Source organism: Gekko japonicus, unplaced genomic scaffold, assembly GCF_001447785.1.
Source record: "Gekko japonicus isolate JY-2015 unplaced genomic scaffold, Gekko_japonicus_V1.1 scaffold2442, whole genome shotgun sequence".
Classification (NCBI taxonomy): Eukaryota; Metazoa; Chordata; class Lepidosauria; order Squamata; family Gekkonidae; genus Gekko; species Gekko japonicus.
The window spans coordinates 206,524-233,021 of record NW_015160906.1 but is presented as its reverse complement, the minus strand read 5'-3'; the positions used below and the strand labels follow the sequence as shown (position 1 = coordinate 233,021).

At 51.2% G+C, this 26,498-nt stretch overlaps 1 protein-coding gene across 1 annotated transcript in view; it reads right to left on the bottom strand.

The window, feature by feature from the left end:
• ZNF598 (zinc finger protein 598) overlaps positions 1–16,072 on the bottom strand; it is a 31,256-nt gene extending 15,184 nt beyond the window's left edge. The window contains exons 1-4 of the mRNA XM_015424117.1: positions 15,729–16,072; positions 2,334–2,446; positions 988–1,117; positions 681–892 (exon numbers count right to left, since the gene is read on the bottom strand). Coding sequence (XP_015279603.1) covers positions 681–892; positions 988–1,117; positions 2,334–2,446; positions 15,729–15,932 — 659 coding nt within the window. The 5' untranslated portion in view covers positions 15,933–16,072. The remainder of the gene's footprint in view (positions 1–680; positions 893–987; positions 1,118–2,333; positions 2,447–15,728) is intronic.
• Between the last annotated feature and the right edge of the window lie 10,426 nt (positions 16,073–26,498).

The following is a 26,498-nucleotide window of genomic DNA, read 5'->3' as shown; positions in this document are numbered from 1 at the left end:
ACCAATCAGAAGCCTTTCAGGGTAAAAACCCCCACTTGGCCCCACCCACATGCTTGAAAACACTTGGCAGGTACCAGGGAAGGTGTAAGTTGGTGTCGTGGTGCCCGTGGGCACTGTGTTGGAGACCTGTGCTCTACCTCACCCCTTGCTGGAAAAAAAACAACCCCAAAACAAAATACAAAACCATGGCACTTTGGTCTGATCAGGACTTCCTCCCCTCTTTAGCAAGATCTGAATATAAATCGTGCACTAGCCATTCAAATCATGTCAGTGGATTCAACAGACAGCTAAGCACCAATGGGAACAGAATCTTAGTCTCCTAGTTTGGTGTCATGGTTGGAAGCACGGACTCTAATTTGGGAGAAACGGGTTTGATTTCCCCACTCCTCCATGTGGACCTGCTGGGTGACCTTGGGTCAGTCACAAGTTCTCTCAGAGCTGTTCTCTCAAGAGCAGTTCTCAGTCAGAGCTCTCTCAGCCCCACCGACCTCACGGGGTGTCTGTTGGGAGGGGAGGGGGGGGAAGGGAAAGAAGATTGTGAGCCCCTCTGAGACTCCAAGTGAAGGGCGGGATATAAATCCAATCTCTTCTTCTAGTATCAACTACTGGGGGGGATGGGGGAAGCGGGGGTTAAGGAACCCACGAGTGACGGGACCGCCGTTCCTCTCCCGGTCACAAACCTGTAATACTCCTGGGCCCCCTCGGAATCGCAGAAGTGGCAGAAGTAGTGGTCTCGCCTCAAATGTTTCAGCAACTCGTCGTTGTCCAAGTAGCGCTCGTCGCAAAACTTGCACAGGGGGTGCCCGCGGTGAGAGGTGTCGTCAGGGTCCCCGTGGATCCTGTGCCGGGCGAGGTCCTTGCGCGAGTACCACTTGCGCTCGTGCGTGAAGATCTGGAAGAGAAAAGGGGAGGCGCCCCGGTCAAGCGCCGGAGAGGCAGGGCTCGGGGAGACCCGCGAGACGGAGGCCCCCGCGGCCGCCCACTTGCCTTCAGGTGCTTCACACACAGCTTGCAGCAGAACAGCTCGTGCTGCTTCCTCATGTGCTGCTCCAGCTCCACGATGGTGGCGAAGGGCCTGGCCTCCGGGCACAGTGGGCATTCGTGCTGCAAGAGCTTCCTGGGAGAGAAGGGGGGAAAGGAGGAGGATGGAAGCTGGCAGGGCGGGAAGCCCACCCTCACATTCAGCCCCCCATTAAGACTCCAGCTTCTCTTTCACAAGCTGGCATTCTGGAGCCTGCATGTCAGGCAGACAGCTCTGCAGCGGCTCAATCGATGGCAGGGCGCTGAGGCCCCGACTCCGCACTCCTGGGCAACCTCCTTTAGTTGCTCACGAACTCCCATTCTGGGGCACAACAACGGCCTCGCTTACATCCCCGCCTACAAGCTAGTTTTTGGGTGCGGGCTGGGCAGAACCAGACAGCCTTTGTCCACCTGGAACTCTCGGGCCGCTCTGTGAGACGGGATGCTGGTCTACACAGATCCTCACTGGTCTGATCCAGCAGGGCTCTTCTGATGCCCTTCTCAGCGGAGAGCCTCGGCCTCTCTGCCCTGTTGCTGGCCCTCCAGAGGAACTGGTTGCCCACTGTGTGAGACGGGATGCTGGACTTAGATGGACCCTCGCTGGTCTACAGAGACCCTCACTGGTCTGATCCAGCAGGGCTCTTCTGGTGCTCTTCTCAGGGGAAGGCCTTGGCCTCTCTGCCCTGTTGTTGGCCCTCTAGAGGAACTGGTCGGCCACCGTGTGAGACAGGATATGGGACTGGATGGACCATTGGTTTGATCCAGCAGGGCTCTTCTGAGGTTCTTCTCAGGGGAAGGCCTCGGCCTCTGTGCCCTGTTGTTGGCCCTCTAGAGGAACTGGCTGGCCTCTGTGTGGGACAGGATGCTGGACTGGATGGTCCACTGTCAGATCCAGCAGGGCTCTTCTGATGTCTTTGTCAGGGGAAGGCCTCGGCCTCTCTGCCCTGTTGTTGGCCCTCTAGAGGAACGGGCTGGCCACTGTCTGAGACGGGATTGCTGGACTAGATGAACCCTCACTGGTCTCATCCAGCAGGGCTCTTCAGATGTCCTCCTCAGGGGAAGGCCTCCTCTAGAGGGACTGGTTGGCCACTATGTGAGACAGGATGCTGACCTAGATGGACCTGTGCTCTGATTCAGCAGGTGGTGTCCTTATGGGGTAAGCCCTTACAGCCCTGCAAACCAGCACGGGGCAATATAGTTACCTCCAGAGGAAGGATACCCCCCCCCCCGGCTCCCTTCCATCAGTCCCCCTTGTAACCCAAACCCCACCCAGATTACCCACGGGAAGCGGCCAAAGGAGGGGGTCTTTTTACCTATATAGAGCATAAACTTTTGCATCAGTAAAATAGATATCGTATTTCTTCTCGTGCTGCAGCTGATGGAGGGGTATCGTCGAAAAGGACGTCAGCTTCCTCCCAAAGACCACCTGCGACGAACACAGAGAGGGGAGTCAGAGAAAGGGTCATGCGGGTGGGATGGGAGCAGCTTTCGCTGGCAACATTCCCAGGCATAAACAGCATTTCAAGGCAAGTGGGCAGTGGCCTGCAATGCTCCCTCTAAGCTGTGGAGTCTTGCGAGCAAAAATGTGAGCTCCTGGCATTAAAGTTGTGAGCGAGCGATTGCATAGTTTGCTCTGGAGCTGCTCTTCCTGAGTTAAGGCAAAAATGTGAGCTGGAGGCTAAAAAACTGTGAGCTCGCTCACACTAACTAAGCTTAGAGGAAACACTGGTTGCCTGTCCTCCCGGGTGAAGCCAAAAGTCTGAAAGTGGGCTGGTGTGAAGGTCAAAAGACGTTAACCTGGTCACGAATCGGGCAACTGACCCTCTTCTATCTCACTGCCTGGCCAGAGTTTCAGGGGTTTTAGGAGGGCGGCCGCTGGCTATTGCATGCCTGGACATTCCCATAATTTACAATGAGGATTAAGGAACGTGCACCGTGGAAACCAAGGGTCCCGTTCCCCAGGCACTTCTCCGAGGCATTAAATGTCAGCTGGAATTAATGGAAGATGCAGATCTCCCCCTGTACACTCAAGAGAGAGCCACCGCTCCTGGTTCCAATGAAATGTAAGCCTCTGGCTAGTGACACACAGGCGCAGAGAATAAATGGAGGATGTCGCTTAACTTGGATGGGGGGGGAAATACCACCAGGAACAGGTCATGCAGCAGGATTGTAGCGCTTCCTGCCTGCCGGGGAAAGGGAAGCCTGTGGGGACCGGCTGAGTCACAGAGGAGGGGACCAGATGAACAATGAATGTGGTGACAGAACTCTCCGGCAGCCGGCGCCTGAGGCCGGTTGCTAACAGAAATGCCCCCCCCCCTCTGTCACCAGAAAGGGCAGGCACGTGCTCATCTGGGAAACACCAGATTCCCCAAGCCACTCCTTGCAAAGCTCTGGATTCTGGGCTTGGCCGAGGTCTTCCCTGCATGGTTTCTCAGTCTGAACGCTCCAGGCAGTCTTATCCATTCCAACCACGTGGCGGGACAGTGTCGCTCGGAAAGGCCTGTGCTGGAGCCGAGGATGGAAAAGTAGCTGCCGATCCCGCCCGCCTTTCCCGATTGCTTCCTCCTTCTCCCACATTCCAACTCAGAGGGCCACTTCCCAGGAGCGGCTGGAGCGATTAGATAACGGGGATCACCGCGACCGGCTCTGGTGCTTTGCAAACAAGGAGGCGGATGGGCGGCCCGCCTCTAAACGCAAACTCACAATTACGTCTCGGAGGGAGAGGGCAGACGTGGCAGAAGCCGGTTTCCAGTGACCTGAAGGGGACGCAGATGGGGTCACCGTGTTGCCCTGAAGCGGCAGGACAAAGTTTGAGTCCAGTCAGGCACCTTTTAAGACCAGCAAAGTTTAAGACCAACAACCGAGGCTCCCTCTAAGCTGTGGAGTCCTGCGAGCAAAAATTCTACTTGGTGAGCTACTGGCATTGAAGTTGTGAGCGAGTGGTTTTTAGCTACTGCATAAATTAGTTTGCTCTGGAGCCCTCCTTTCTGAGCTAAGACAAAAATGTGTGAGCCGGAGGCTAAAAGACTATGAGCTAGCCCACACTGACTCAGCTTAGAGGGAACACTAACCAACGAAGCTTAACTAGAAGTGTGCGTGCACACAAAAGCCTATCCCCAGAAGAAAACGTGGTCTTAAAGGTGCCAGTGGACTCAAACTTTGTTCTGAAGGGGACTCCTTTGAGCTGGCAGGGTTCTAACAGCAGAGGCACTGGCTACACCCACGGCCGGGGCCCGAATCACAACTGCACCAGCAGGGACGGGGGCCTTTATTCTGGTGGGCTGTCCCACGCCTATTTGCCCCCAGTCGAGTTTCTTAACCCCCATGTGAAGGCCCGGGAAAAAACTGGAAAAATTTGGGAAAAAAACCATTTTTTCCCAGAAGCCTTTTTTGTTTTTTTCCGATCTAATATCTGTGCACTGAGGACAAGCAAGTCCTAGGTTACAAACTGAACTCTCCAATGCAAGAACAAGATGCATTTCTTCCTTTAGGAGGTGCTCAAAAGGTTTCAGTTTTGTTTTTGCATGTGGGTGGGTATTCTGTTTGTAATAATTGCTTGGATACACTATATTTTAATATCCTAGTTGTGATAATTTCATGCCAAGAAAAAATGTCCATAGTCATATTTTATGTTCTTGAAGTAACAGAATGACTTTCAGTCTGGAAAAGAAAAAAAGAAGCGGTAATGTAGCATTTTTTTCAAGTTTTCCTAAAATTTCCGTTTCCCCCCGGAAAAAAAATGGGTTTTTTTCCTAGCTTCAAAATTTCTGGAAATTTTACGCTTCCCCCCGCTTTTTGGCAAAGACGGGAAACGGCCAGAGCCTGGGAAGAGAAAGACACCGCCGGGTGTGATGACTCACACTCTGCTTACTGATGGAGATTTCGTTCGCGTGTTCGCAAGACACGCACACGGGGGAGCCTTTGATGAGCCGGAGTTTCCAGCCGCTGGAACCCCGGAAGGAAGAAATCCCACCTGGAACGGCCAAATGCAAGGGCCTCCCCCCCCCCAACCCACAAGTCGGGAGATCTCCTGTATGCCTGCAGATCGACAGTGTCAGTGTGGTGAAGTTGGAGCTGACAGGTTACCCTGTGGGGTTTCCGAGGCAAGAGACGTTCAAAGGTGGTCTGCCATGGCCTGCCTTGGTGTAACAACCCTGCACTTCCTCAGTGGTTCCCCCATTCCCCCGAGTCCAGGGCTCTTTTTGTAGAAAAAGCCCAGCAGGAACTCATTAGCATAATAGGCCACACCTCACAGCAGGAACTCATTAGCATATTAGGCCACACCCCTGACAGCACAGCTCATTAGCATATGAGGCCACACCCCCACGTTACCAGAAGTGTGGTCATCTAGCCACACCCACCTTTTGCTTCTTATTCTGTTTACCTTGTTTGTTGTCAAAACCCAGGGCTTTTTTGTAGCAGGAACTCCTTTGCATTTTAGGCCACACACCCCTAATTGTAGCCAATCCTAATGAGTTCCTGCTGTTGGGTGTGGCCTGTTATGCTAATGAGTTCCTGCTGGGCGTGGCCAACTTGGGAGCCAGCCGGAACTCCGTTCCTGTGCGTTCCTGCCCCAAAATAGCCCTGCCCCCGACCCTGCTTAGCTTTCCAAGATCTGATGACGGTGGTTGGCCATGGCCTGCCTCTGCGTGGCGACCCTGGATTCCCTTGGTGGCCTCTCATCCAAATGCTGACCAGGGCCGGCCCCACTCAGCTTCTGAGACCAGGCTAGACTGGGCTGCCCAGTTTAGAGCACAATTCCCGGTAGTCCACGCCAAAGCCTTTGAACCGGGAAGGGAAGATCCGGGCAAGCCAGGAAGGAATACCCATTGCAGCCAGTTTGGTGTCGTGGTTAAGTGTGCGGACTCTAATCTGGGAGAACCGGGTTTGATTCCCCACTCCTCCACTTGCACCTGCTGATGTGACCTTGGGTCAGTCACAAGCTCTGGCACAGCTGTCCTTGAAAAAGGGCAGTTTGTGTCAGAGCTCTCTCAGCCCCACCCACCTCACAGGGTGTCTGTTGTGGGGAGGGGAAGGTAAAGGAGTTTGTAAGCCGCTCTGAGACTCCAAGTGAAGGGCGGGCTATAAATCCAATCTCTTCTCTCTCTTCTCTTCTCACACTTTCCCAATCTGGGACAACATCTACTCAGACGACGAAAGACTTAGACGAGCTCTCATCCCACACTTCTGCGTCCTGAACAAGCATGACATCATTTGGGCATGCTGGCTGAGGGCAGGAAGGGCAAAGGAAACAGCCATCCGTGCCAAGAGAGTTGGCGCAATCCTAGGGCACCTTCCGGGCACGCCCGTGCTGGAACTTCCCCATTGGCACGCCTGCTGGAAGCGGCCGTCAGTTGCGTTCAGGCTCAATCCTGATTTCCCGGTGCTGGGTGATCCAATGGTCCAGAAACATTCTGAAACCAAACCTTCTTTACATTCACCGGGGAGGAGGAGGACGCTCAGAAGCCGTTTTGAAAGCCCGTCTGGTCTCGGGGCCTTTTCAAACTGAGAGTGGATTCGGAGAAGATGTTGTCCCCCACTGTGAGATTACTCGGCACAGAGTGGCCAACACCCCCCCCCCATCTTTCCCTCCCTTTGGTGACCTCCTCCTGCCAAAGAAAACGGTCAAATCAAATCAGAAAAGACTGGCAGCTGATATCCCGGTGCCACCAGCCAAAGAGACGGCCTAGTCAGTTCAGGGCCAAAAGCTGGAGGAAACATTTGCTGGATTACTTGATACACCAAACGTCTTTTTGGATACATGACTTTCGCTGCACACGGACATACACAAGAGAGATCTTCTGCTGACAGTCTTGCCAACTCTGGGATGGGAAAGATCTGGAGATTTTTTTTTTGGGGGGGGGAGGTATGGGGTGTGTGGGATTTGGGGGAGATGATGGACAAACTAGGGGTATAATACCAGGGAGTCCACCCTCCAAAGTAGCCGTTTTCTCCAAGGGAACTGATCTCGGCCGTCTGGATATCGATTGCAATAAGCGGGGGAGCTCCAGGTGCCCCCTGGAGGTTGGCACGCCTGTCTGCTGAAGCCAGGGAGAGGTGGGAGGGGGACTGGCTGGGGAGCCAGCCGGCAGCTGCTCTGAGAAGCGAAACTGCAAGAGAAACGCCTCCCATCTTAGGCCTCCGGGGAGAGGCCATCTCTGCCAAGTCCCTCACCTGGAAGAGGGCAGCTGCTACGCCCGACAGCCCCAAATTACAGAGGTAAACCCAAGGGGAATGTGAAGACAAACAGGTTGCGCTGCAGAGGGAGGTTTGCCCTGCATGGGAAGGTGTTCGTTCAAGCCAACGCCCCTGCTGGAAGCTCAGCGGCGAACACACTTCGCAAACAACAACGAGGCAAGAGCCCCGAACACTCCCCCTCTGGCAAGAGTCCCTGTCTCACGACTGCTCGGCACATCAAGACGGAGGCGAGGAGTTTCAGCTAGTGCGGAACACGGGAAGAGGAAGAAGAGTTGGTTTTTATACCCTTCCTTTCTCTGCCCTAAGGAATCTCAGAGCGGCTTACAATCGCCTTTTCCCTTCCTCTCCCCGCGACGGACACCCTGTGAGCAGTGTTCCCTCTAAGCCGAATCAGTGTGAGCTCGCTCACAGTTCTTTAGCCTCCGGCTCACACATTTTTGACTTTGCTCAGGGAGGACGGGCTCCGGAGCAAACTGATTTATGCAGGAGCCAAGTCGCCCGCTCACAGCTTTCATGCCAGTTGCTCACAAAGTAGGATTTTGGCTCATAAGACTCCACAGCTTAGAGGGAACATTGCCTGTGAGCAGTGTTCCCTCTAAGCTGAGTCAGTGTGAGCTCGCTCACAGTTCTTTAGCCTCCGGCTCACACATTTTTGCCTTCGCTCAGAGAGGACGGGCTCCAGAGCAAACTGATTTATGCAAGAGCCAAATCGCCCGCTCACAACAGTTGCTCACAAAGTAGGATTTTGGCTCACAAGGCTCCACGGCTTAGAGGGGGCATTGCCTGTGAGGTAGGTTGGGGCTGAGAGAGCTCTGAGAGAACCGTGACTGGCTCAGGGTCACCCAGCTGGCAGCATGTGGACGAGGAGCGGAGAATCAAACCCAGTTCTCCATTAGAATTTGCCACCCTTAGCCAGTATACCAAACTGGCCACAGTTCCGACTCTCCGGCTGGTGTCCGAGTCCCTTCGCAAGGGGAAAAGGGGTGCGGAGAACAGTGGGACACCCTAAGGGCAAGAATGAGACCCTAACCGGAGACGCTGCCCCTGAGCCGTTCCCCTTCCAGCCCTCCTTCCCGACCGATGCTCGGCCAGATCTCTGGAGGCTGAGGCTGGTCCCCAGTTCCTTATGCGTGAATCCGACCACAACGATTGACGGCGTTTGGAATGCTCTACACCTCAGGACAAGCCTAGGCCCCCCCACACAGCACACATCCCCACATTAGGGGACTCAGCCCTACACAGGGACCCAATGCGGGCACCTGATTTAAAGTGGGGTTTTTGCACAAATGGTTCCAAAGCGGAGTGGCCCCCCTGCAAGAAATGCAGATCCTAAAACTAGACGCACCAACTCTCCAAGCATCACAATATTTGTGGTTGGAGTCACGAATAAGGAACTGGGAACTAAGTTAAGAAGAAGAGATTGGATTTATACCCTGCCCTTCACTCGGAGTCTCAGAGCGGCTTTCGAGCTCCTTTCCCTTCCCCCTCCCCACAACAGGCACCCTGTGAGGTAGGTGGGGCTGAGAGAGCTCTTGAGAGAACTGCTCTTGAGAGAACAGCTCTGACAAAACTATGGCTTGCCCACGGTCATCCAGCAGCTGCAAGTGGAGGAGTGGGGACTCAAATCCAGTTCTCCCAGATTAGAGTCCGCGCACTTAACCACTACACCAAACTGTCCGTCTTCCAGACTCCCAGACCTTTTGAGAGAGGAAGAGATCTGTCTGGAAGCCCACGATGATGGATTCCACACCCACCCACCCTCATTAGCCAGCCCACAGATCTGGCCTAACTACCAAGAGCAGACACTTGTGGCAAAGCGTTCAACCTCTGACCTCTAGACCGCCCGACACGTGGAGCATTATCAGAGGAGGAGGGTAAAGGCTGACATCATCCAGCGGTTACCTCAGCAGAGGCCTGATTTCTTTGCACCGATTTAGCGACGAATAGGTCCCGGGGCGTGACTTAAAGCCGGTGACACCCCAAACCAATTTTGAAACTTTTAATAGAAGGGGGACACCCTCACGTACTCAAGTCACAGAGGATGCAGGCAAGACGAACCGTATTTTGTGTGATTCTGGCTAGCCCAAACTGAATCACGGGGCTTTGAGACATTGCTTTGGACAGGCCCACAAGCAACCCACAATCTCAGCCTGATCTTGCGTCCGTTTAACTTGGAAGTGGCCCCCCCAAATAAGTTTCTTTCCAAGCGCGCGTGCACACCTTGGATGCCGCTGGAGAGAAAGGAGGCTGGACAAAGAGGGAACCCCAGCTGGGTGGCACACCGCTCCCCACCCCAGCAGTTGGCACTCAGAGATAGACTGCCACTGGACGTGGAGGCTTCACTCAGGGCACTCTTGACTACCCAGAGTGTGTCTGAACACCAACTGGGGCCAGGGGGCCAAAGAGGAGGACGGGCTTCCAAGCGGGTGTGAAACCTAGCCACTCTTCTCAGACCACACCCCCAAGAATAATATCAATGAAGGCAGCAATGGCAACGATATGCAAATATAATACATATGGTGGCACAGAGCACAGTTAAATAATAAGATGGTAAAGGTAAAGATTCCCTTGCTCGAAAGCCAGTCGGGTCCGACTCTAGGGTTGCGGTGCTCATCTCCGTTTCAAAGCCGAAGAGCCAGCGCTGTCCGAAGACGTTTCCGTGGTCATGTGGCCGGCATGACTAAGCACCGAGGCGCACGGAACGCTGTTACCTTCCCACCAAAGTGGTACCTATTTATCTACTTGCAATTTATTGCTTTCAAACTGCTAGGTTGGCAGGAGCTGGAACTAGAGACGGGAGCTCACTCCGTCATGCGGTACCCGGGTCTCGAACTGCTGAACTACCGACCTTCCACAGCCTGCAGTTCAGCATCTTAACCACTTGAGCCACCGCAGCTCCTAATAAGATGGTAACATTACTATTAACAGTACCCATGGTCCTTACATATGAAATAAGTAATTTTTTATTTTACGTAACTCCCACTTGTCAAAACACACACACACACACACATATACACACACACACACACCCCAATTCAATCAGCACAAGACATCCGACAAACAACAGAGATAACACACAAACAATCAGTAATACGCAACGTAATACATGCAGCTATTATAATATGTGGATGTAATAGCTCAGGTTAGCTTGATCTCGTCAGATCTTGGAAGCTAAGCAAGGTCAACCCTAGTTAGTTTTTGGATGGGAGACCACCACCAAGGAAGACCACGGTCGCTACGCAGAGGCAGGCCATGGCAAACCACCTCTGCTCATTTCTGGCCCTGACCTGGATGGCCCAGGCTAGCTCAGTCTCGCCAGATCTCGGAAGCTAAGCAGGGTCGGCTCTGGTTAGTACTTGGATGGGAGACCGCCAAGGAAGTCCAGGGTTGCTACGCAGAGGCAGGCAACGGCAGACCACCTCTGTTGTTCTCTTGCCCTGACCTGGATGGCCCAGGCTAGCCCAGTCTCACCAGATCTGAGAAGCTAAACAGGGTCAGCCCTGGTTAGGACTTGGATGGGAGACCACCAAGGAAGTCCAGGGTTGCTACGCAGAGGCAGGCAACGGCAGACCACCTCTGTTGTTCTCTTGCCCTGACCTGGATGGCCCAGGCTAGCCCAGTCTCACCAGATCTGAGAAGCTAAACAGGGTCAGCCCTGGTTAGGACTTGGATGGGAGACCACCAAGGAAGTCCAGGGTTGCTACGCAGAGGCAGGCCAAGGCAAACCCACCTCTGTTGGTCTCTTGCCCTGACCTGGTTGGCCGAGGCTAGCCTGATCTCATCAGATCTCGGAACCGAAGCAGAGTCAGCCCTGGTTGCTATTTGGATGGGACACCATCAAGAAAGTCCAGGGTTGATCGGTTAAATTATAGCTTCTCAGACTTCCGGTACGGCGCGTTAGCGGGCAGGCGGGGGCGCGAGGTGCTCCGTCCCTGCCCGAGCCACTTTTACTTTGTTCGGACCCCCCTGCTTGTCTGGGGGGCGAGACCGGCACCCGGGTGATGGGAGCTGGTGCAGGGGGGTGTCCGGTTACAGCCCCGACGCCGAAGTAATTGAAAGGGAAAACATGGCTACCAGCCATGTTTTTACGAAACGCGACCATCCGCTTTGTTTTTAACTTCAAGACCGAAGAAAAATAGAATTACAACACGGAGGAAAGAAAAGGAAGGACCGAGACAGAAAGGCTGAAGGCTGAAGAAATGATAAGAGACCCCAATTTAAAACGATGTCCAAAAAGGTAAAGTAAAGCGGCCGGAACTTAAACGGGACTTAATGGCAGACGGAGAAATGCACGGGGGAGAGAAAAGATGTGCTGGCGTTTATGGACGGGCTTAGTTATGCGACCCACGTTTAAGAGACATACATTTTGGATTTAGAACTTAAAAGTGCTGGTTTTGTTGTTCCGAAATGGAGAATACGGAGCACATAATTGGTAATGGAGAGGAACGTGATAAAGAGACGGAAACAGCTGAGATGGATTGGGAACAGTTCCTTAAAGCTATAGAGGAGGCGGTGACAAGAGGCTGCGAAGAAGGCTGTAAAAAAGCATGTGCTCAAATAAGAAAGGAATTTATGACACAGACAGAAACGCACGATCAATGTGCAGGAGAGAAAGAATTAAAAGAACCAGAAGAGGTGCAATTGAAGAGCAGCGATTGCAAAAAAAAAGAGAAGCTGAGTGAAGGTATAGACTCTAAAAGCCTGCCAAGGGACACAATATGTACTGTGGAATATCTCAGTGACTTCAAATCTGGATTATCAAAAGACTATGGACAAGATTTCAGTCCCGTACAAAAGAAGAATAAAAGAAGACCCAGAAGAAGAAAACGGAGGGCTTGGAAATTTAAAAAGGAAAGTAGATTTTGGGATATGGAGGGACTAGTGATTGAAGGGGGAAAAGATGGAAGGCAAAGTTTGATTAAAGGGCGCAGGCATAGAGATAAGTTGAGGCAGTTAAGTAGATTGCAAATGTTTAAAAGAAACAATAAGCTATATGAGGGAAAAGCTTAGCTATAATTATAAGATCAAAGGGAATTGACTAAAATTTATTGACCAATGAAATACTGTACCAGTGATTGTATTTTCTTCTTTTTTTTTCTTTTTTTTTTAATATAATGGATGATAGTAGTGGATGAGGATGTTAGTAGTAGATGAGGAATGATAGAGCAGTGGAGTAAATATATTGGGATATGGCAAAAATGAATTAATTGAATGGCTGTGATAATTATGAGAAAAATTGAGAAAAGTGATTTAATGTATTTAATTATGAACACAAAAGTATTGGTGTTAGTGGATATAGGGGAATCATGTGAAAGGATGTTTTGAATGGATGGGGTGATGATATTTGTTGGCTGAGGGTAAAACTTTTCTAGTAATAATGTTTGATTTGTTGATGTTTGGTTTACAAAATTTATTTGTGTTAAAAGAATCTGGTACTTTAGATGTAGAGTGAGCTAAGCTAGAGAAGCCTTGATTGTGTGTAATCGAAAAGATACTCTATAAGGAACCAGAATAATGTATATCCGAGTAGAAAATTAAGGAAATAACATAGTGGTGAAAAGGTGGGGAAAACAGAAATTTATATATAAAAAATAAAAAAGAGAGGAAAAAGTATGTATAAAACTATAAATTAAAGCCCATATATGGATTGCAGAAAACTGTTTATGAGGTATGAGAGGGTATTTGTACAATTATGAAAGATACACAACGCTGATAAGAGTTTGTGGAATGTAATATTTCCTAGAAAGATATATTGGTCCAATATGGAAAGAATGAAGGGGAAACAGGGAAGAGTTCTAAATGAAATGAAATCTTAAGAATCTGTTATTCTGTGTTGTTAAGAAAAGTACATGTTGTACAAGAAGTTTGTATATATGAAATCTGTGTAAATCTATATGCTATTGGCTTTCTAAATGAAATAAATAAATTATAAACCGCAAAAAGAAAGTCCAGGGTTGCTACGCAGAGGCAGGTGATGGCAAACCACCTCTGTTGGTCTCTTGCCCTGACCTGGATGGCCCAGGCCAGCCCAATCACATCAGATCTCAGAAGCTAAGCAGGGTCAGCCTTGGTTTTGTCCTTGGATAGGAGGCCACCGAGGAAGCCCAGGGTTGCTACACAGAGGCAGGCAAGGGCCAACCACCTCTGTTGGTCTCTTGCCCTGACCTGGTTGGCCCAGGCTAGCCTGATCTCATCAGATCTCGGAACCTAAGCAGAGTCAGCCCTGCTTACTATTTGGATGGGAGACCATCAAGAAAGTCCAGGGTTGCTACGCAGAGGCAGGCCATGGCAAACCCACCTCCGTTCATCTGTTGCCCTGACCTGGATGGCTCAGGCTAGCCCAGTCTCACCAGATCTCAGAAGCTCAGGCCCTGGTTAGTACTCTGATGGGAGACCGCCAAGGAAGTCCAGGGTTGCTACGCAGAGGCAGGCCATGGCAAACCACCCCAAACGTCTCTTATCTTGAAAGCCCTATGGGGTTGCCGTAAGTCAGCTGCATCCTGACATATAATAATAATAATCACAATGATAAAAATATGTAAATGTAAACTATTTGCAGAGGTCCAGTAGTGGCACTGTGGCAAAGAGATTGACGAGGCGATGCCAATATGCTAGTAATACGGTAAGGACAGCAGCAATATTAAAAACAACAACAGAAACGTTGGCACCTGAAAGTCTTTGGCAACATTCATTGGCCATATCTACTCAAAAGGAATACCACCCTGAAAGTAAGACAACCCTTTTAACGTTAGATTCAGGTGGGGCCGCCGTGTTGATCTGAAGCAACTGAACAAAGTTTGAGTCCAGTGGCACTTTAAGCCCAACAAAGTTTAATTTAAGCCCAACAAAGTTAAATCTAGATTCAGGTGGGGCAGCCGTGTTGATCTGAAGCAACAAAATAAAGTTTTGAGTCCAGTGGCCCCTTTAAGCCCAACAAAGTTTAATTTAAGCCCAACAAAGTTAAATCTAGATTCAGGTGGGGCAGCCGTGTTGATCTGAAGCAACAAAATAAAGTTTTGAGTCCAGTGGCCCCTTTAAGCCCAACAAAGTTTAATTTAAGCCCAACAAAGTTAAATCTAGATTCAGGTGGGGCAGCCGTGTTGATCTGAAGCAACAAAATAAAGTTTTGAGTCCAGTGGCCCCTTTAAGCCCAACAAAGTTTAATTTAAGCCCAACAAAGTTAAATCTAGATTCAGGTGGGGCCACCGTGTTGATCTGAAGCAACAAAATAAAGTTTTGAGTCCAGTGGCACCTTTAAGCCCAACAAAGTTTAATTTAATTTAAGACCAACAAAGTTAAATCTAGATTCAGGTGGGGCAACCGTGTTGATCTGAAGCAACAGAACAAAGTTTTGAGTCCAGTGGCACCTTCCAAGACCAACCAAATTTTATTCTGGGTATCAGCTTTAAGAACTCTGGGTATATACTTTTGTGGGCACGCACACTTCGAAGAATAAAACCTGGTTGGTATTCAATGTGCCCCTGGACTCAAACCTTCGTTCCTCGTAAAAACGCACAAATATTATTTTTGGATGTAGCTGTAACTTGCATAAAGCGTAAAGTCAGCCGACCCCTGCCTCTAATTTTTGGAAAACCCTGCATTTACTCAAACGCAAAACTGATCCTCCCCCCCTAGATACCCCCTCCAAAAGTGTGGGTTACTCTCAAACCCGCATCCAAGTTACAATCAGTGTTCCCTCTAAGCTGAGTTAGTGTGAGCGAGCTCGCAGTTTTTTAGCCTCCGGCTCACCCATTTTCATCTCCGCTCAGGAAGGAGGGCTCCAGAGCAAACTGATCTATGCAGCAGTAGTCAAATCGCTCGCTCACAACGTTAAGACCAGGAGCTCACAAAGTAGAGTTTTTGCTCACAAGATGCCACAGCTTAGAGGGAACATTGGTTACAATTCCTTGCAGCAGAACAAACTAATTCCAGAACAAACTAATCTATGCAGCAGTAGTCAAATCGCTCACTAGTCACAACTTTAAGGCCAGGAGCTCACAAAGTAGAATCTTTGCTCACAAGAGGCCACAGCTTAGAGGGAACATTGGTTACAATTCCTTGCAACAGAACAAACTAATTCCAGAACCAACTAATCTATGCAGCAGTAGTCAAATCGCTCGCTCACAACTTTAAGGCCAGGAGCTCACAAAGTAGAGTTTTTGCTCACAAGAGGCCACAGCTTAGAGGGAGCATTGGTTACAGTTCCTTGCAATGATAAAAATTCCTCTTGACTACAACCAGAGGGGTTTGTTCTTTTTTTTGGGGGGGGGTCGTCTTCCATCCTACTCTCGAGTAAACCCACGGGAGAGCCTCTCGCATTCCGCACGGGCAGCCTTTCGGAGATTCTGTTTCGCTTTGCGCCGGGCAGGAATCGAAACTCCCCGGACGCCTCTCTCCCTCGGCTTGCCAAGCTCCCGGCGCGACCGGGAGATCTCCCGGAATAGCCGCCCAGGGGGCGCTTCCTCCCCGCCCCCCGGCGGAGGGTGGTCCCCGCGTCCCCCCCTTCTCACCTGGGCCAGCTCCTCCCGGCAGACGGCGCAGTAGCGCACCCCGCAGAGCGCCCTCATCCGCACGGAGCAGCGGTAGCAGATGGGGTGCTCGCAGCGGCCCAGCGCCACCACCTCCAGCTCCCCGCAGCACAGCACGCAGCACGGGCCCTCCGAGCCCCGCGACGGGGTAGCGGCAGCAGCAGGGGGAGGAGGCGACGCCGCCATCACGGGCCCACCTCGGAGCCCCGAGCCGGTCGCGCCGCCCCTGCGGGCCTAATGGGCCCCGAGCGCAGCCTAGCAACCGCCCCCCTGCGCCCGCACAGAGACCGCGGCCCAGAGCGCCGCCGCCGCCCACTGCGGGAGGCGCGCCGGGCCGCTCTAGGACCGCCCGCCCCGCTCGCTCCCCGCCCACCAATCAGCCGCGTGGAAAGGGGGCGAAAAATGAGACGCGGCGCCCGGACGCTCCCTCGCAAGGGACCCTGGGAGCTGTGGTTCTGAGGCCACCCACCAGCCGCGTGGAAGGGTGCAAAAATGAGACGCGGCGCCCGGACGCTCCCTCGCAAAGAATCCTGGGAGATGTAGTTTTGAGGCACACAGTGGGTCCCGGCGCGGCAGCCGGCTGCTCCCTCGCAAAGAACCCTGGGAGATGTCGCTTTGAGGAACAGGGCAGGTTCCAGGCTCATCGCCCAAACGCTCCCTCGCAAAGGACCCTGGGAACTAGCTTTGAGGAACAGGGCAGATCCAGGCCACCACCCTCTATAGATATAGGGGGTAGTGTCCAGGCTCGTCGCCCAAACGCTCCCTCGCAAAGAACACTGGGAGCTGTAGTTTTAAGGCACATGGTGGTGAGTCTCCAAGCGCGGCTCTGCCACTGCGCACAGCGGCGCCTCCCTGCCTCGCCGTTTGCTGCGCATGCTCGAAGACACGGCAGGCCGGGTGCTGACACGTGTGCGGTGGGAATGGTGCGAGTTAAGGTTCGAAGACGTATTTATTTGGCACGTGTGAATTTATTCAAGCAACATTTTGGGACGGAACCAAATAAATGCTCATAAAGTGGGGTTGGTTTTTTTTTATTTAAAAAAGAACAGGTCTGAAGCTGGATGCTGGTCAAAGGCGCACGTGGTTAAATAGGGACCGCCTGAAGGTGGGGCTGCCAACTTCCCGGTGGGGCCTAGACATCTCCCGTGACTACAATGGATCTCCAGGCGACAGAGATCAGTTTCCCCTGGCTCTACTGGTAGCAGGAGCTCCTTTGCATATTAGGCCACACACCCCTAGTGTAGCCAATCCTCCAAGAGCTTACAGAGCTCTTCTTACGGGGGCTACTGTAAGCTCTTGGAGGATTGGCTACACTAGGGGGTGTGGCCTAATATGCAAAGGAGCTCCTGCTACCAGTAGAGCCTGGCTGCTTTAGAGGGTGGGATCTCTGCCATTAAGCTCCCTCTCCAAACCTTGCCCTCCTTAGGTTCCGCTTCCAAATCTCCAGGAATTTCCAACACAGGAGCTGGCAACCGAGCCGGAAGGTGCATTCTCTTGTTTATTTCTTTAAAACATATATTAGTTGCCTTTCTTCCTTATGGGGTTAAAGCCACCTTCCATCATAAAGTACAGAAAATACATTAAAATCTGTGGTGGTCGTTTTGTGTAGGTGACCGCAGGTGGCCGTAGGGCACTGTGGAGAACCCAGCGTGGTGTATCGAACTAGGATCTGGGAGAGTTGGGCTTGGATTCCTGCTCTGCCCTGGGTGCCCTTGGGTCAGTCATGCAGTCTCAGGCTGACCTACCTCGCAGGGCCGTCGTGAGGATACAATGCAGGAGAGGAGGCGGACGTGAGCCCATCTGGGTCTCCACTAGGGAGAAAGGCGAGATATAAATGTAGTGAATAAATTTACAAAATTGACTAGACCACCTATAGGTGCATTAGAGCGCATCGGGTGGTCATTTCAGGTGGGCAACTGCAGGTGGCGCTAGTGAGACTGGCCAAAGGGGTCTGGGCAGTTTCTCCACCCTCAGTCCCCTCCACAGGTTCTGATATGTATGCCTGCTGGAGTGGCAAACAAAGGCTGCTTGCCTATGGTTCGTTGGCTGCCCTTTGAACGCGGAAATGAACCTTTGGGCCGTTAAGGTCAGAATTGTCCACTCAGACTGGCAGCAGTTCTCCAGGGTCTCAGGCAGAGAGTAGAGGTCTTTCCCATCACCTCCTGCCTGGTCCTTTCAACTGGAGATGCCAGGGATTGAACCTGGGACCTTCTACCTGCCAAGCAGAGACTCTTCCACTGAGCCACAGCCCCTCTTTACAGCTCTCCAGGGTCTTAGGCTGAGGTCTTTCACATCGCCTACTACCTGGTTCTTTCAACTGGAGATGCCGGGGATTGAACCTGGGTCCTTCTTCACGCCAAGCAGATGCCCTGACACGGAGCCACAAAACACAAAACAATACTTGTCCCCTCTGAAGATATTTCCTGTACAATATACCCAGTCAGAGGAAAGATCATTCCGATCTTTTGTAGTAATCGGAGTGAAGGCGGTGGAGTTTGGAGACAAGAGAGGAGGTTATGAATGTCTGGCTGAGTTGCTGGTAATTATTTCATAAAACACTTCATCATCATAATTAACCCCCCTCCTTCAATCTCCCGCCCAGATTAATGACACTTTTGTGAATGTGTTTTTATGTCAAAAGAGCATCAGTCCAATTTGGGAAACGCAATTAGGGTGAAATGAGGTGTCAGCGCCTGACTTTAATGGCCGGTCTTAAGTGTCACTTGTCTGCGGAACTACGCAAAAAAACCCGAGAGAGAGAGATGGTAACGGAGTGGCCAAATGCGAGGATGTAAATATGCCTTGGTAATTAAGCTTTTCATGCATGCACACACACACATACATGAGTGGCGTTGTTCGTCATCATGGTTGCTCAGATGAAGCAAGCACACAATATATACCAATGAGATGGCAACTGATATAAACAGACTCTTTCTTAAAAGTTAATAATGAATAATACACTGGTGCTCAGTGTAACTTACGTGATCCTTGTTATTTGTATCAATACAACGAAGTACAACACAGTCTATTTCTTACAATAACCAGTAATAACCAACAACAGCATGCACTTTTGTTCCATACGGCTTTGTGAAAAATTTTACAGCATAGACTTTTGCTTAGTACAGCTTATGAAAGATTCTGTTCCTGGTTTACTTTCAGTCCGTTTCTTTCTCTTTATCAAAGAACCCTCACACTTAAAGGCTACATAAGTGGAAGACTTCTGTAATTACTCCTACGGCATACTGCTCTTGTTTCAGTGTTTTGTTGTATTGATACAAATAACAACACTTTGTCGTATTGACACAAATAACAAGGAACATGTGACATTGAGCACCAGTGTATTATTCATTAGTAACTTTTAAGAAAGAGTCTGTTTATATTGGTTGCCATCTCATGGCATATATTGTGTTTGTATTGGGCTGTCTGTGAGCCTGTAAGATAGAGTTAAAAATTCAACAAGACCTGAATACTCTGGAGAAGTGGGCAGTTGCAAACAGGATGCAATCCAACAAAGATAAATGCACAGTATTACACAGTGGGTGCGTTCAGACGGGGGCTTTACACCGGTTAGGGTGCCGGTTCCAATCGATGTACTTACCGGCGTTCAGACGGGGCACATCTGCCTCCTCTCCCTAACCGGTGTAAAGCCCTTTACACCGTTGCACTCTGCTACCAGGTCCCAAGTTGTGGTATACAGAGTGCAACGGTGGTAAACGATGCACCCCGGCGTCTGATCGCTCTCCACCGGTGCCTAGGCATTTCCGTCGGAAGCCTGAGGCTTCCGGCTTCCCCCCACCATTTTATTTTAACCCTAAGCGATATGCGCTCGGGCGAAGCTTCGCCCTGAGCGTCTGTTTAAATTAAAAAAAACACCTTACTTTACCTTCCCGGAGGAGTCCGGGACTTAAGGGAGGCCAGGTTGGGATTTAAACTTTAAAGGTAAGTCCTTACCTTTAAAGTTTAAATGTAATGGGGGGGGGGTTTGAGCATGCGCAAAAATCGCCATTCTCTGAATGGCTGCCTGTGCGCATGCTCAAACTGCTTAAAAAAAACAAACGCCGACGCCCGCAGCATGTGAGCGGGCGTCCAACGGAGGCATCCGGAAGAAGGAGGGTGAGTCTGATCGCGTTTATGCCGGCAGAAAGGCCGCGTGTGAACGCACCCTCTGTGTCACACAGTGGCCAAAAATGCCAGGTGCCATCAGGAGGTCCAGCGGTGGGGCCAGGACACTAGAAGCCCTCCCACTGTTGACCCCCCCCCAAGCACCAAGAAGACAGAACATCACTTGCCCCGGAGCCCCTATCTATACCTTGTGGCTAATAGCCACTGATGGACCTCTGCTCCATATGCCTATCTAATTCCCTTTTGAAGCCGTTGTTCCAAATTTATCCCTAGCTAAGGCCACATGTCTACAGGGGTTGGGGCTGCCTACCGGCACCCAGGTGGCAGGGCTCGCTGTTTTTCTTGGTGGTTCTTCCCGGGCGGTCTTCGGGTGTCAGTGCTCGGTTCCTGGTGTGGTCGTCCGGTCCGGCGGCTTCTTCTTTCTTTCTTTCGGCGGGCTCGTCTGGTATGTGGGTCATATCGACTTACAGCCTAGCTAACGTCCGTACGGCTCTGCTGCGCTTGCGTCACGTCACCACGTCCTTCTGTGGCTCCGCCTCTGTCTCCACCTCCGTCGCTCCGCTTGCCTTCGCTCTGCTGCTCCGACGCTACGCCACTCCATCGCCGCCATTTCCACCATCACCGCCGCCGCTGCAGTCGCTTCTACTGCTCCTGCCACACACACCCTTACGGGGAGGGTGCCCCCTGCCACCTAAGGGCAGGTACCCATTCATCTACTTGCTTATATTAATTGCTTTTGAACCGCTGGGTGGGCGGGAGCTGGGACTAGGGCCAGGAGCTCACCCTGGCCGTGGTGGGTCTCGAACAGCTGTAGCAGCTGTTCACTGATGTTACCAGCAGGCGTTTTACCGCCTGCGCCACCGCCATAGCATCAAAATCGCAGGAGGCCATAGCCCCTCTGTATACTGCCTTGGTCAGGCCGCACCTGGAGTAGTGTGTACAGTTCTGGAGGCCTCACTTCAAAAAGGATGTGGACCAAATCGAGAAGGTGCAGAAGAGAGCAACGAGGATGATCGGTGGTCTGGAGGCTGAGCCCTACGAGGAAAGGCTGAGGGCCTTGGGAACGTTTAGTTTGGAGAAGAGGAGACTGAGGGGGGACAGGATTGCTCTCTGTAAATATCTGAAAGGCCGTCATTGGGAGGAGGGCAAGGGGCTGTTCCAGTTGGCAGCAGAGGAGAGGACCCGAAACAACGGGTTTATGTTACATGCAGAAAGGTATCGGCTGGATATTAGGAAACACTTTTTCACGGTCAGGGTGGTTCAAAGGTGGAATCAGCTGCTTAGGGAGGTGGTGAGCTCCCCTTCACTGGCAGCTTTCAAGAAGAGGCTGGACGGATATTTGTCAGAGATGCTTTAGGCTGGTCCTGCACTGGGCAGGGGGTTGGACTAGATGGTCTGGATGGCCCCTTCCAACTCTATGATCCTATGAATTTGAAGTGCTCAGATGGAGCAAATAGAGCCAAACTGAGGCCTGCGTCCTCCTGATATTTTCTCGCGGTGTCGGTAAGGAAAGGTGGAGTGGTTTGGAACATCTCCGATCCAGCCACAGGTTTGTCATCCCAGCTACCTAGATTGGGAAACCGTTTCTGTATGTGAATTAAAATGGGAAGTGCAGTCCATTCTTACTTCCCCAAAAGTTGGCCCCTTTGGGGAGTCTCCCAGTTTCTAGATGAATGGGCTGCTAGTCTGGGTGTGCCTCCTCTGACTGGAAAAAACGAGGGGAAGCCGAGAACAGTTACTCACCCAGAGGCTCAACAGGAAACCTCCTCAGAGACTATAGAACTCTGCTGAGGTACTGTATAGGGTGTGATGGAAGGATTGGACCACGTTCATGGTGCAAACGATGGGTAGGATCCGGCAGGCTGCTTTGCACTTGTAAGCAGTTAAAATATTGGATGCGTTTCTTCTTCGGCGCACGCTACAGATTCATTTTGGGGAGGCTACTGAAGATGGTGGAGAGGGAGGCGAAAAAGCAAAACTGGAAGTCGCTGCTAGTCAGGAGTTATTCTCTCCTTCTCTCTAGAGCCCTTATGATCATCCTCGTAATAGGACATGGTTTTTATTACCGGCTGTGAGTCATGCCAAGTTCAGACTTAATTTCGCTCGCGGTGTAAAAGCCAAAAAGGACTCTATGAGTTCCTCTTCAGCGATTGACTCACTCGTTCTTCATTCATAACCCGGAGGACGTGTGCGCTCTTATTTCTTTGCTAAAAGGCACCGCCGTTTGGATGGATGGATAGGTGTGATCGGTGCGGCAATCGGCAGCGTTTATGCATGTTTAATGCGCGTTGGTGCGCTGTGAAAATAAAGCGACGGGCGTTCAAGCTTTTCTGTTTTTCTTTTTCCCTAACTGAAATAGTTTTGCCAGAAGAGCTAAAGGGGGATTGCTCCTCTTTTCTCTACAGCTCTGAGCCTCGTCCGCAATAAATGTTATCCAAAGGTAGCGAGAATCAGCTAGCGATCTTGGGAACTCTCTGCCACTGGATGGCCACAGGGGGGGAAATACTCTGGAGGGGGCACTAAAGACCAGTACATAGTGCTTAGGAACCAAGATCCTTGAATGTATCTGGAGGATCAGAGGGAAGCCCCCATACCCCCAACATTTTATATTCCTCTTTCCAAAATAGGAATTCTTTCAGCTTTCTTTCCAGGGGTTGATTTCTGCTGATGGCAAAGTCCAGTTTGAAATCCATGATTTAAAAAAATAATAATAAAATAGGCTACTTTGCATTTAACTTGGTTTCATCACTTGTGTTGTCTGAAGGCCTCAAAAGAAATAGAGTTATAACGGCTGGCCTAGGGCTCCCTGACCTGGTCCCGTGGGCGCGATGGTGTCCCCAAGTGTTTTTTAAAAGTGGGTGGAGCCAGGTTAGGAACTTGAGAGCCAGTTTGGTGCAGTGATGAGGAGCGCGGACTCTAATCTGGGAGAGCCGGGTTTGATTCCCCAGTGCTCCATAGGCAGCTCCTGGTGTGACCATGGGTCAATCACAAGTTCTCTTGGAGCTGTTCTCTCCAGAGCAGTCCTCCAGAGAGCTCTCTCAGCCCCGCACAGGGTGCCTGCTATGGGGAGGGGAAGGGAAAGGGATTGGAAGCTGCTCTGAGACTCCTTCGGGTAGTGAAAGGTGGGGTATAAACCCAATCTCCCCCTCTTCTTCTTTTTGGTGTGAGAGCCAGTTTGGTGTAGTGGTTAAGTGTGCAGACTCTAATCTGGGAGAAAGGGGTTTGATTTCCCACTCCTCCCCTTGCAGCTGCTGGATGACCTTGGGCCAGTCACAAGTTCTGACAAGAGCTGTCCTTGAAAGGGCAGTCCTTAACAAGAGCTCTCTCAGCCCCACCTACCTGGATGACCTTGGGCAAGCCATAGTTCTGACAGAGCTGTTCTCTCCAGAGCAGTCCTCCAGAGAGCTCTCTCAGCCCCACACAGGGTGCCTGCTATAGGGAGGGGAAGGGAAAGGGATTGTAAGCTGCTCTGAGACTCCTTCGGGTAGTGAAAGGTGGGGTATAAACCCAATCTCCTCCTCCTCCTCTTCTTCTTTTTGGTGTGAGAGCCAGTTTGGTGTAGTGAACGGGGTTTGATTCCCCACTCCTCCACTTGCACCTGCTGGATGACCTTGGGCAAGCCATAGTTCTGTCAGAGCTGTTCTCTCCAGAGCAGTCCTTCAGAGAGCTCTCTCAGCCCCACACAGGGTGCCTGCTATGGGGAGGGGAAGGGAAAGGCGTTTGTAAGCTGCTCTGAGACTCTGAGTGAAGGGCGGGGTATAGATCCAATCCTCCTCCTCCTCCTTCCCAAGCAGGGCTTTTGGTTGGTCACTGGTGATTCAACTGGCTGGGGAGATTGAAATAATGTTTTGGTGGCAGCTACCACTGTAAGGTTGGTTTTATTCTCTCTCTCTCTTGTCTTTCCTGGTGTAGTGTTTAAAATCACACCCCTTTCCCACCTGCCCGTTGGGCTTTTTCTGTGCGTGTGTGGCTCTGAAGGTTGCAGATCCCTGTACTGACTGAATGGTTGCATGCATGAAATCTGTTGTCACCGGGCTGTTATGCAGTCAGACAAACACACAAACCCCAACCAAATCTATTCATGTATTTTTAACACGGCGCTAATGGGAGCTGTTGCTTCGGAAGAGATTGCTTGCAAGCCGTATTATTGAGTATATGACATTTACCCCAATCTTAGGCGAGCAATTTTGGAAGATTTTATTATCCTGCGGTGCTTGTTACTGAAACATCCACTTTGAGAATGATGGGGGGGGGAGTTTAGAACCAAAGCACTCTGCGTCTTTTAAACAACGGAAAGATGAGATGCGTGTTTACAGTTTCGCGATTCGACAGAAGTGGCTTTATTAAGAGGCACCGCGCTGAAGTTGCCGTCTTGTAACCGCTCGGATCCCTGGGGATCCAGGAGGCCCAAGGAAGAGGCGATGCTCACCTAGGAGATCGGAAAGGAGACGTCATTTGCTCCTGGGGTTTGATTCAGCCTAGCAACAGAGTGAAGGCGAAGTCGACATCTGCTCTGGCTTGTGAGCGCGGAATCCAAACTGCTGAGCCATGGTACTGTGTCGCGATGCAGGAGAGCAAAAAGAGGACGGGGATCGTTTCCCACATGCTGGGGCTAGACTACTGCACTGCAGTTGGGTGTGGGGCTGCCCACAGAGACTATTCTGGAAACTCTTGTGGGTTCAAAATATGAGAGGTTGTTGACCAGGACGGTGCTCTGAACCACATAGCAGAAATGCCATGGGTTTGAGCGGCCTCTGGAACTGGTAGCCAAGTAAGGGCAGACCCACTGAAGCATGGTACTCCCTTTCCCAGTCAGCCTCTCTAGAAAGATAACCTGGTTGATGGTATTGAAAGCCCCCAAGAGGTCCAGAAGAGTCAGCAGGGACACCTCCCCCCCCATCAGGGTAACCAGGGTCATTTTGCTCCCAAACTCGGCTCCAAATCCAGGTTGAAATGGAGTCCTGTATATTTTAAATAAGCTTTTTTCTCCTGTTGCAAATGCGGCCGCTGGGCTTACTTTATCAAGCAAGAGAACGGAGTGGGGAAATTTAACCGTTTCTACCACTGCCCTTTACTCCCTCGAAAAAGCCACACTGTGGGAAAACAGTGGTAAGACTCATTTATGTTATCCTTCATCCCTCCCTCCCTCCCTCCTTCTTTCTTTATTTTCTTTCTTTCTCTCGCTCCTCCCTCCTCCCTCCCTTTTTCTTTCTCTCTCTCTCTCCTTCCTTCCTCGTTCCTTCCTTCCTGCCTCCCTCTCTCTCCTTCCTTCCTTCCTCTTTCCTGCCTGCCTGCCTACATCTCTCTTTCCTCCCTCCCCCCCCCTCTCTCTTTCTCGCTCCTCCCTCCCTCTTTTTCTTTCTCTCTCTCCTTCCTTCCTCCTCCCTCCCTCCCTCCCCTTCCTTCCTCCTTCCGTCCTTTCTTCCTTCCTTACTGCCTGCCTGACTCTCTCTCTCCTCCTTCCCTCCCTCCTTCCCTCCCTCCCTCCCTTTCTTTCTTTCTTTCTTTCTTTCTTTCTTTCTTTCTTTCTTTCTTTCTTTCTTTCTTTCTTTCTTTCTTTCTTTCTTTCTCGCTCCTCCCTGTCAGGAACTTTAGGCAGGTAATCCACACACCCAGGCTTTTCCAGAAGATTGGTGTTTATTATGGTAACGCAGAGCTAAAGTACATGTATACAGCCTGTGTTAAGAATGACCTATAATAAGATGGCCACTAAGTTATAGAATATTCAAACAGCCCCCCCCCCCACCTGCAAAGCCAATAACATTTTCTCGCTCGTGCGGGCCCTGCCAGCAAGCAAGCAATTTAGCGTCCAAAGCAGTTACATTTCCCAGGCTTGGGGAATTACAGAAAAACATCTTCAAGGCTAATGTGCAGATAGTGGAACGCTAGACAGAGAAGCGCTGAGAAAGGGAGGGAGGGAGAGAATAACCCCCCTCACAGTCCAACACCATGACAGGGTTACCTGACACTCCCTCCGTCCCTCTTTTTCTTTCTCTCTCTCTCCTTCCTTCCTGCCTCCCTCCCTCTCTCTCCTTCCTCCCTTCCTCATTCCTTCCTGCCTGCCTGCCTCTCTCTCTCTTCCCCCCTCCCCCCCTCTTTCTCTCTCTCTCCAATGGGGACTCAAAAGGACTCACGCATCACTGGCCTCTCCTCCATTTTATCAACACAACCACCCTGTGAGGTAGGTTAGGTGGGAGGGTGTGACTGGCCCAAGGCCACCCAGCGAGTTCCCACGGTACGCGTGGGGATTCGAATCCGGCTCTCCCAGACCCTAGTCCGACACTCTAACCATTGCACCCCACTGTCTTTCACTGTCTCCTCACGTGGAACAGGAAAGCAAGTCGGAAATTCCACCGGTCAAGCACAAGCACCTTGTTATCAACCTGCGCAGTCAGAGATTTTAGCGTTCGATGCTGAAAACAGTAGAGGACAGGTGAAGGAAAAGTGAGGCAGGAAAGGATCAGAGAGTGGCAGGTTATAGATTCAGGTTCCCAACCTCCAGGGGATGGCTGGCGATCTCCTGGGACTACGACGGATCTCCAGGCTACAGAGATCAGTTCGCCTGGAGAAAATGGCCACCTTGGAAGGTGGACTCTGGCAGTCGGCCCAGCTGAAGCCCCTCCCCTCCCC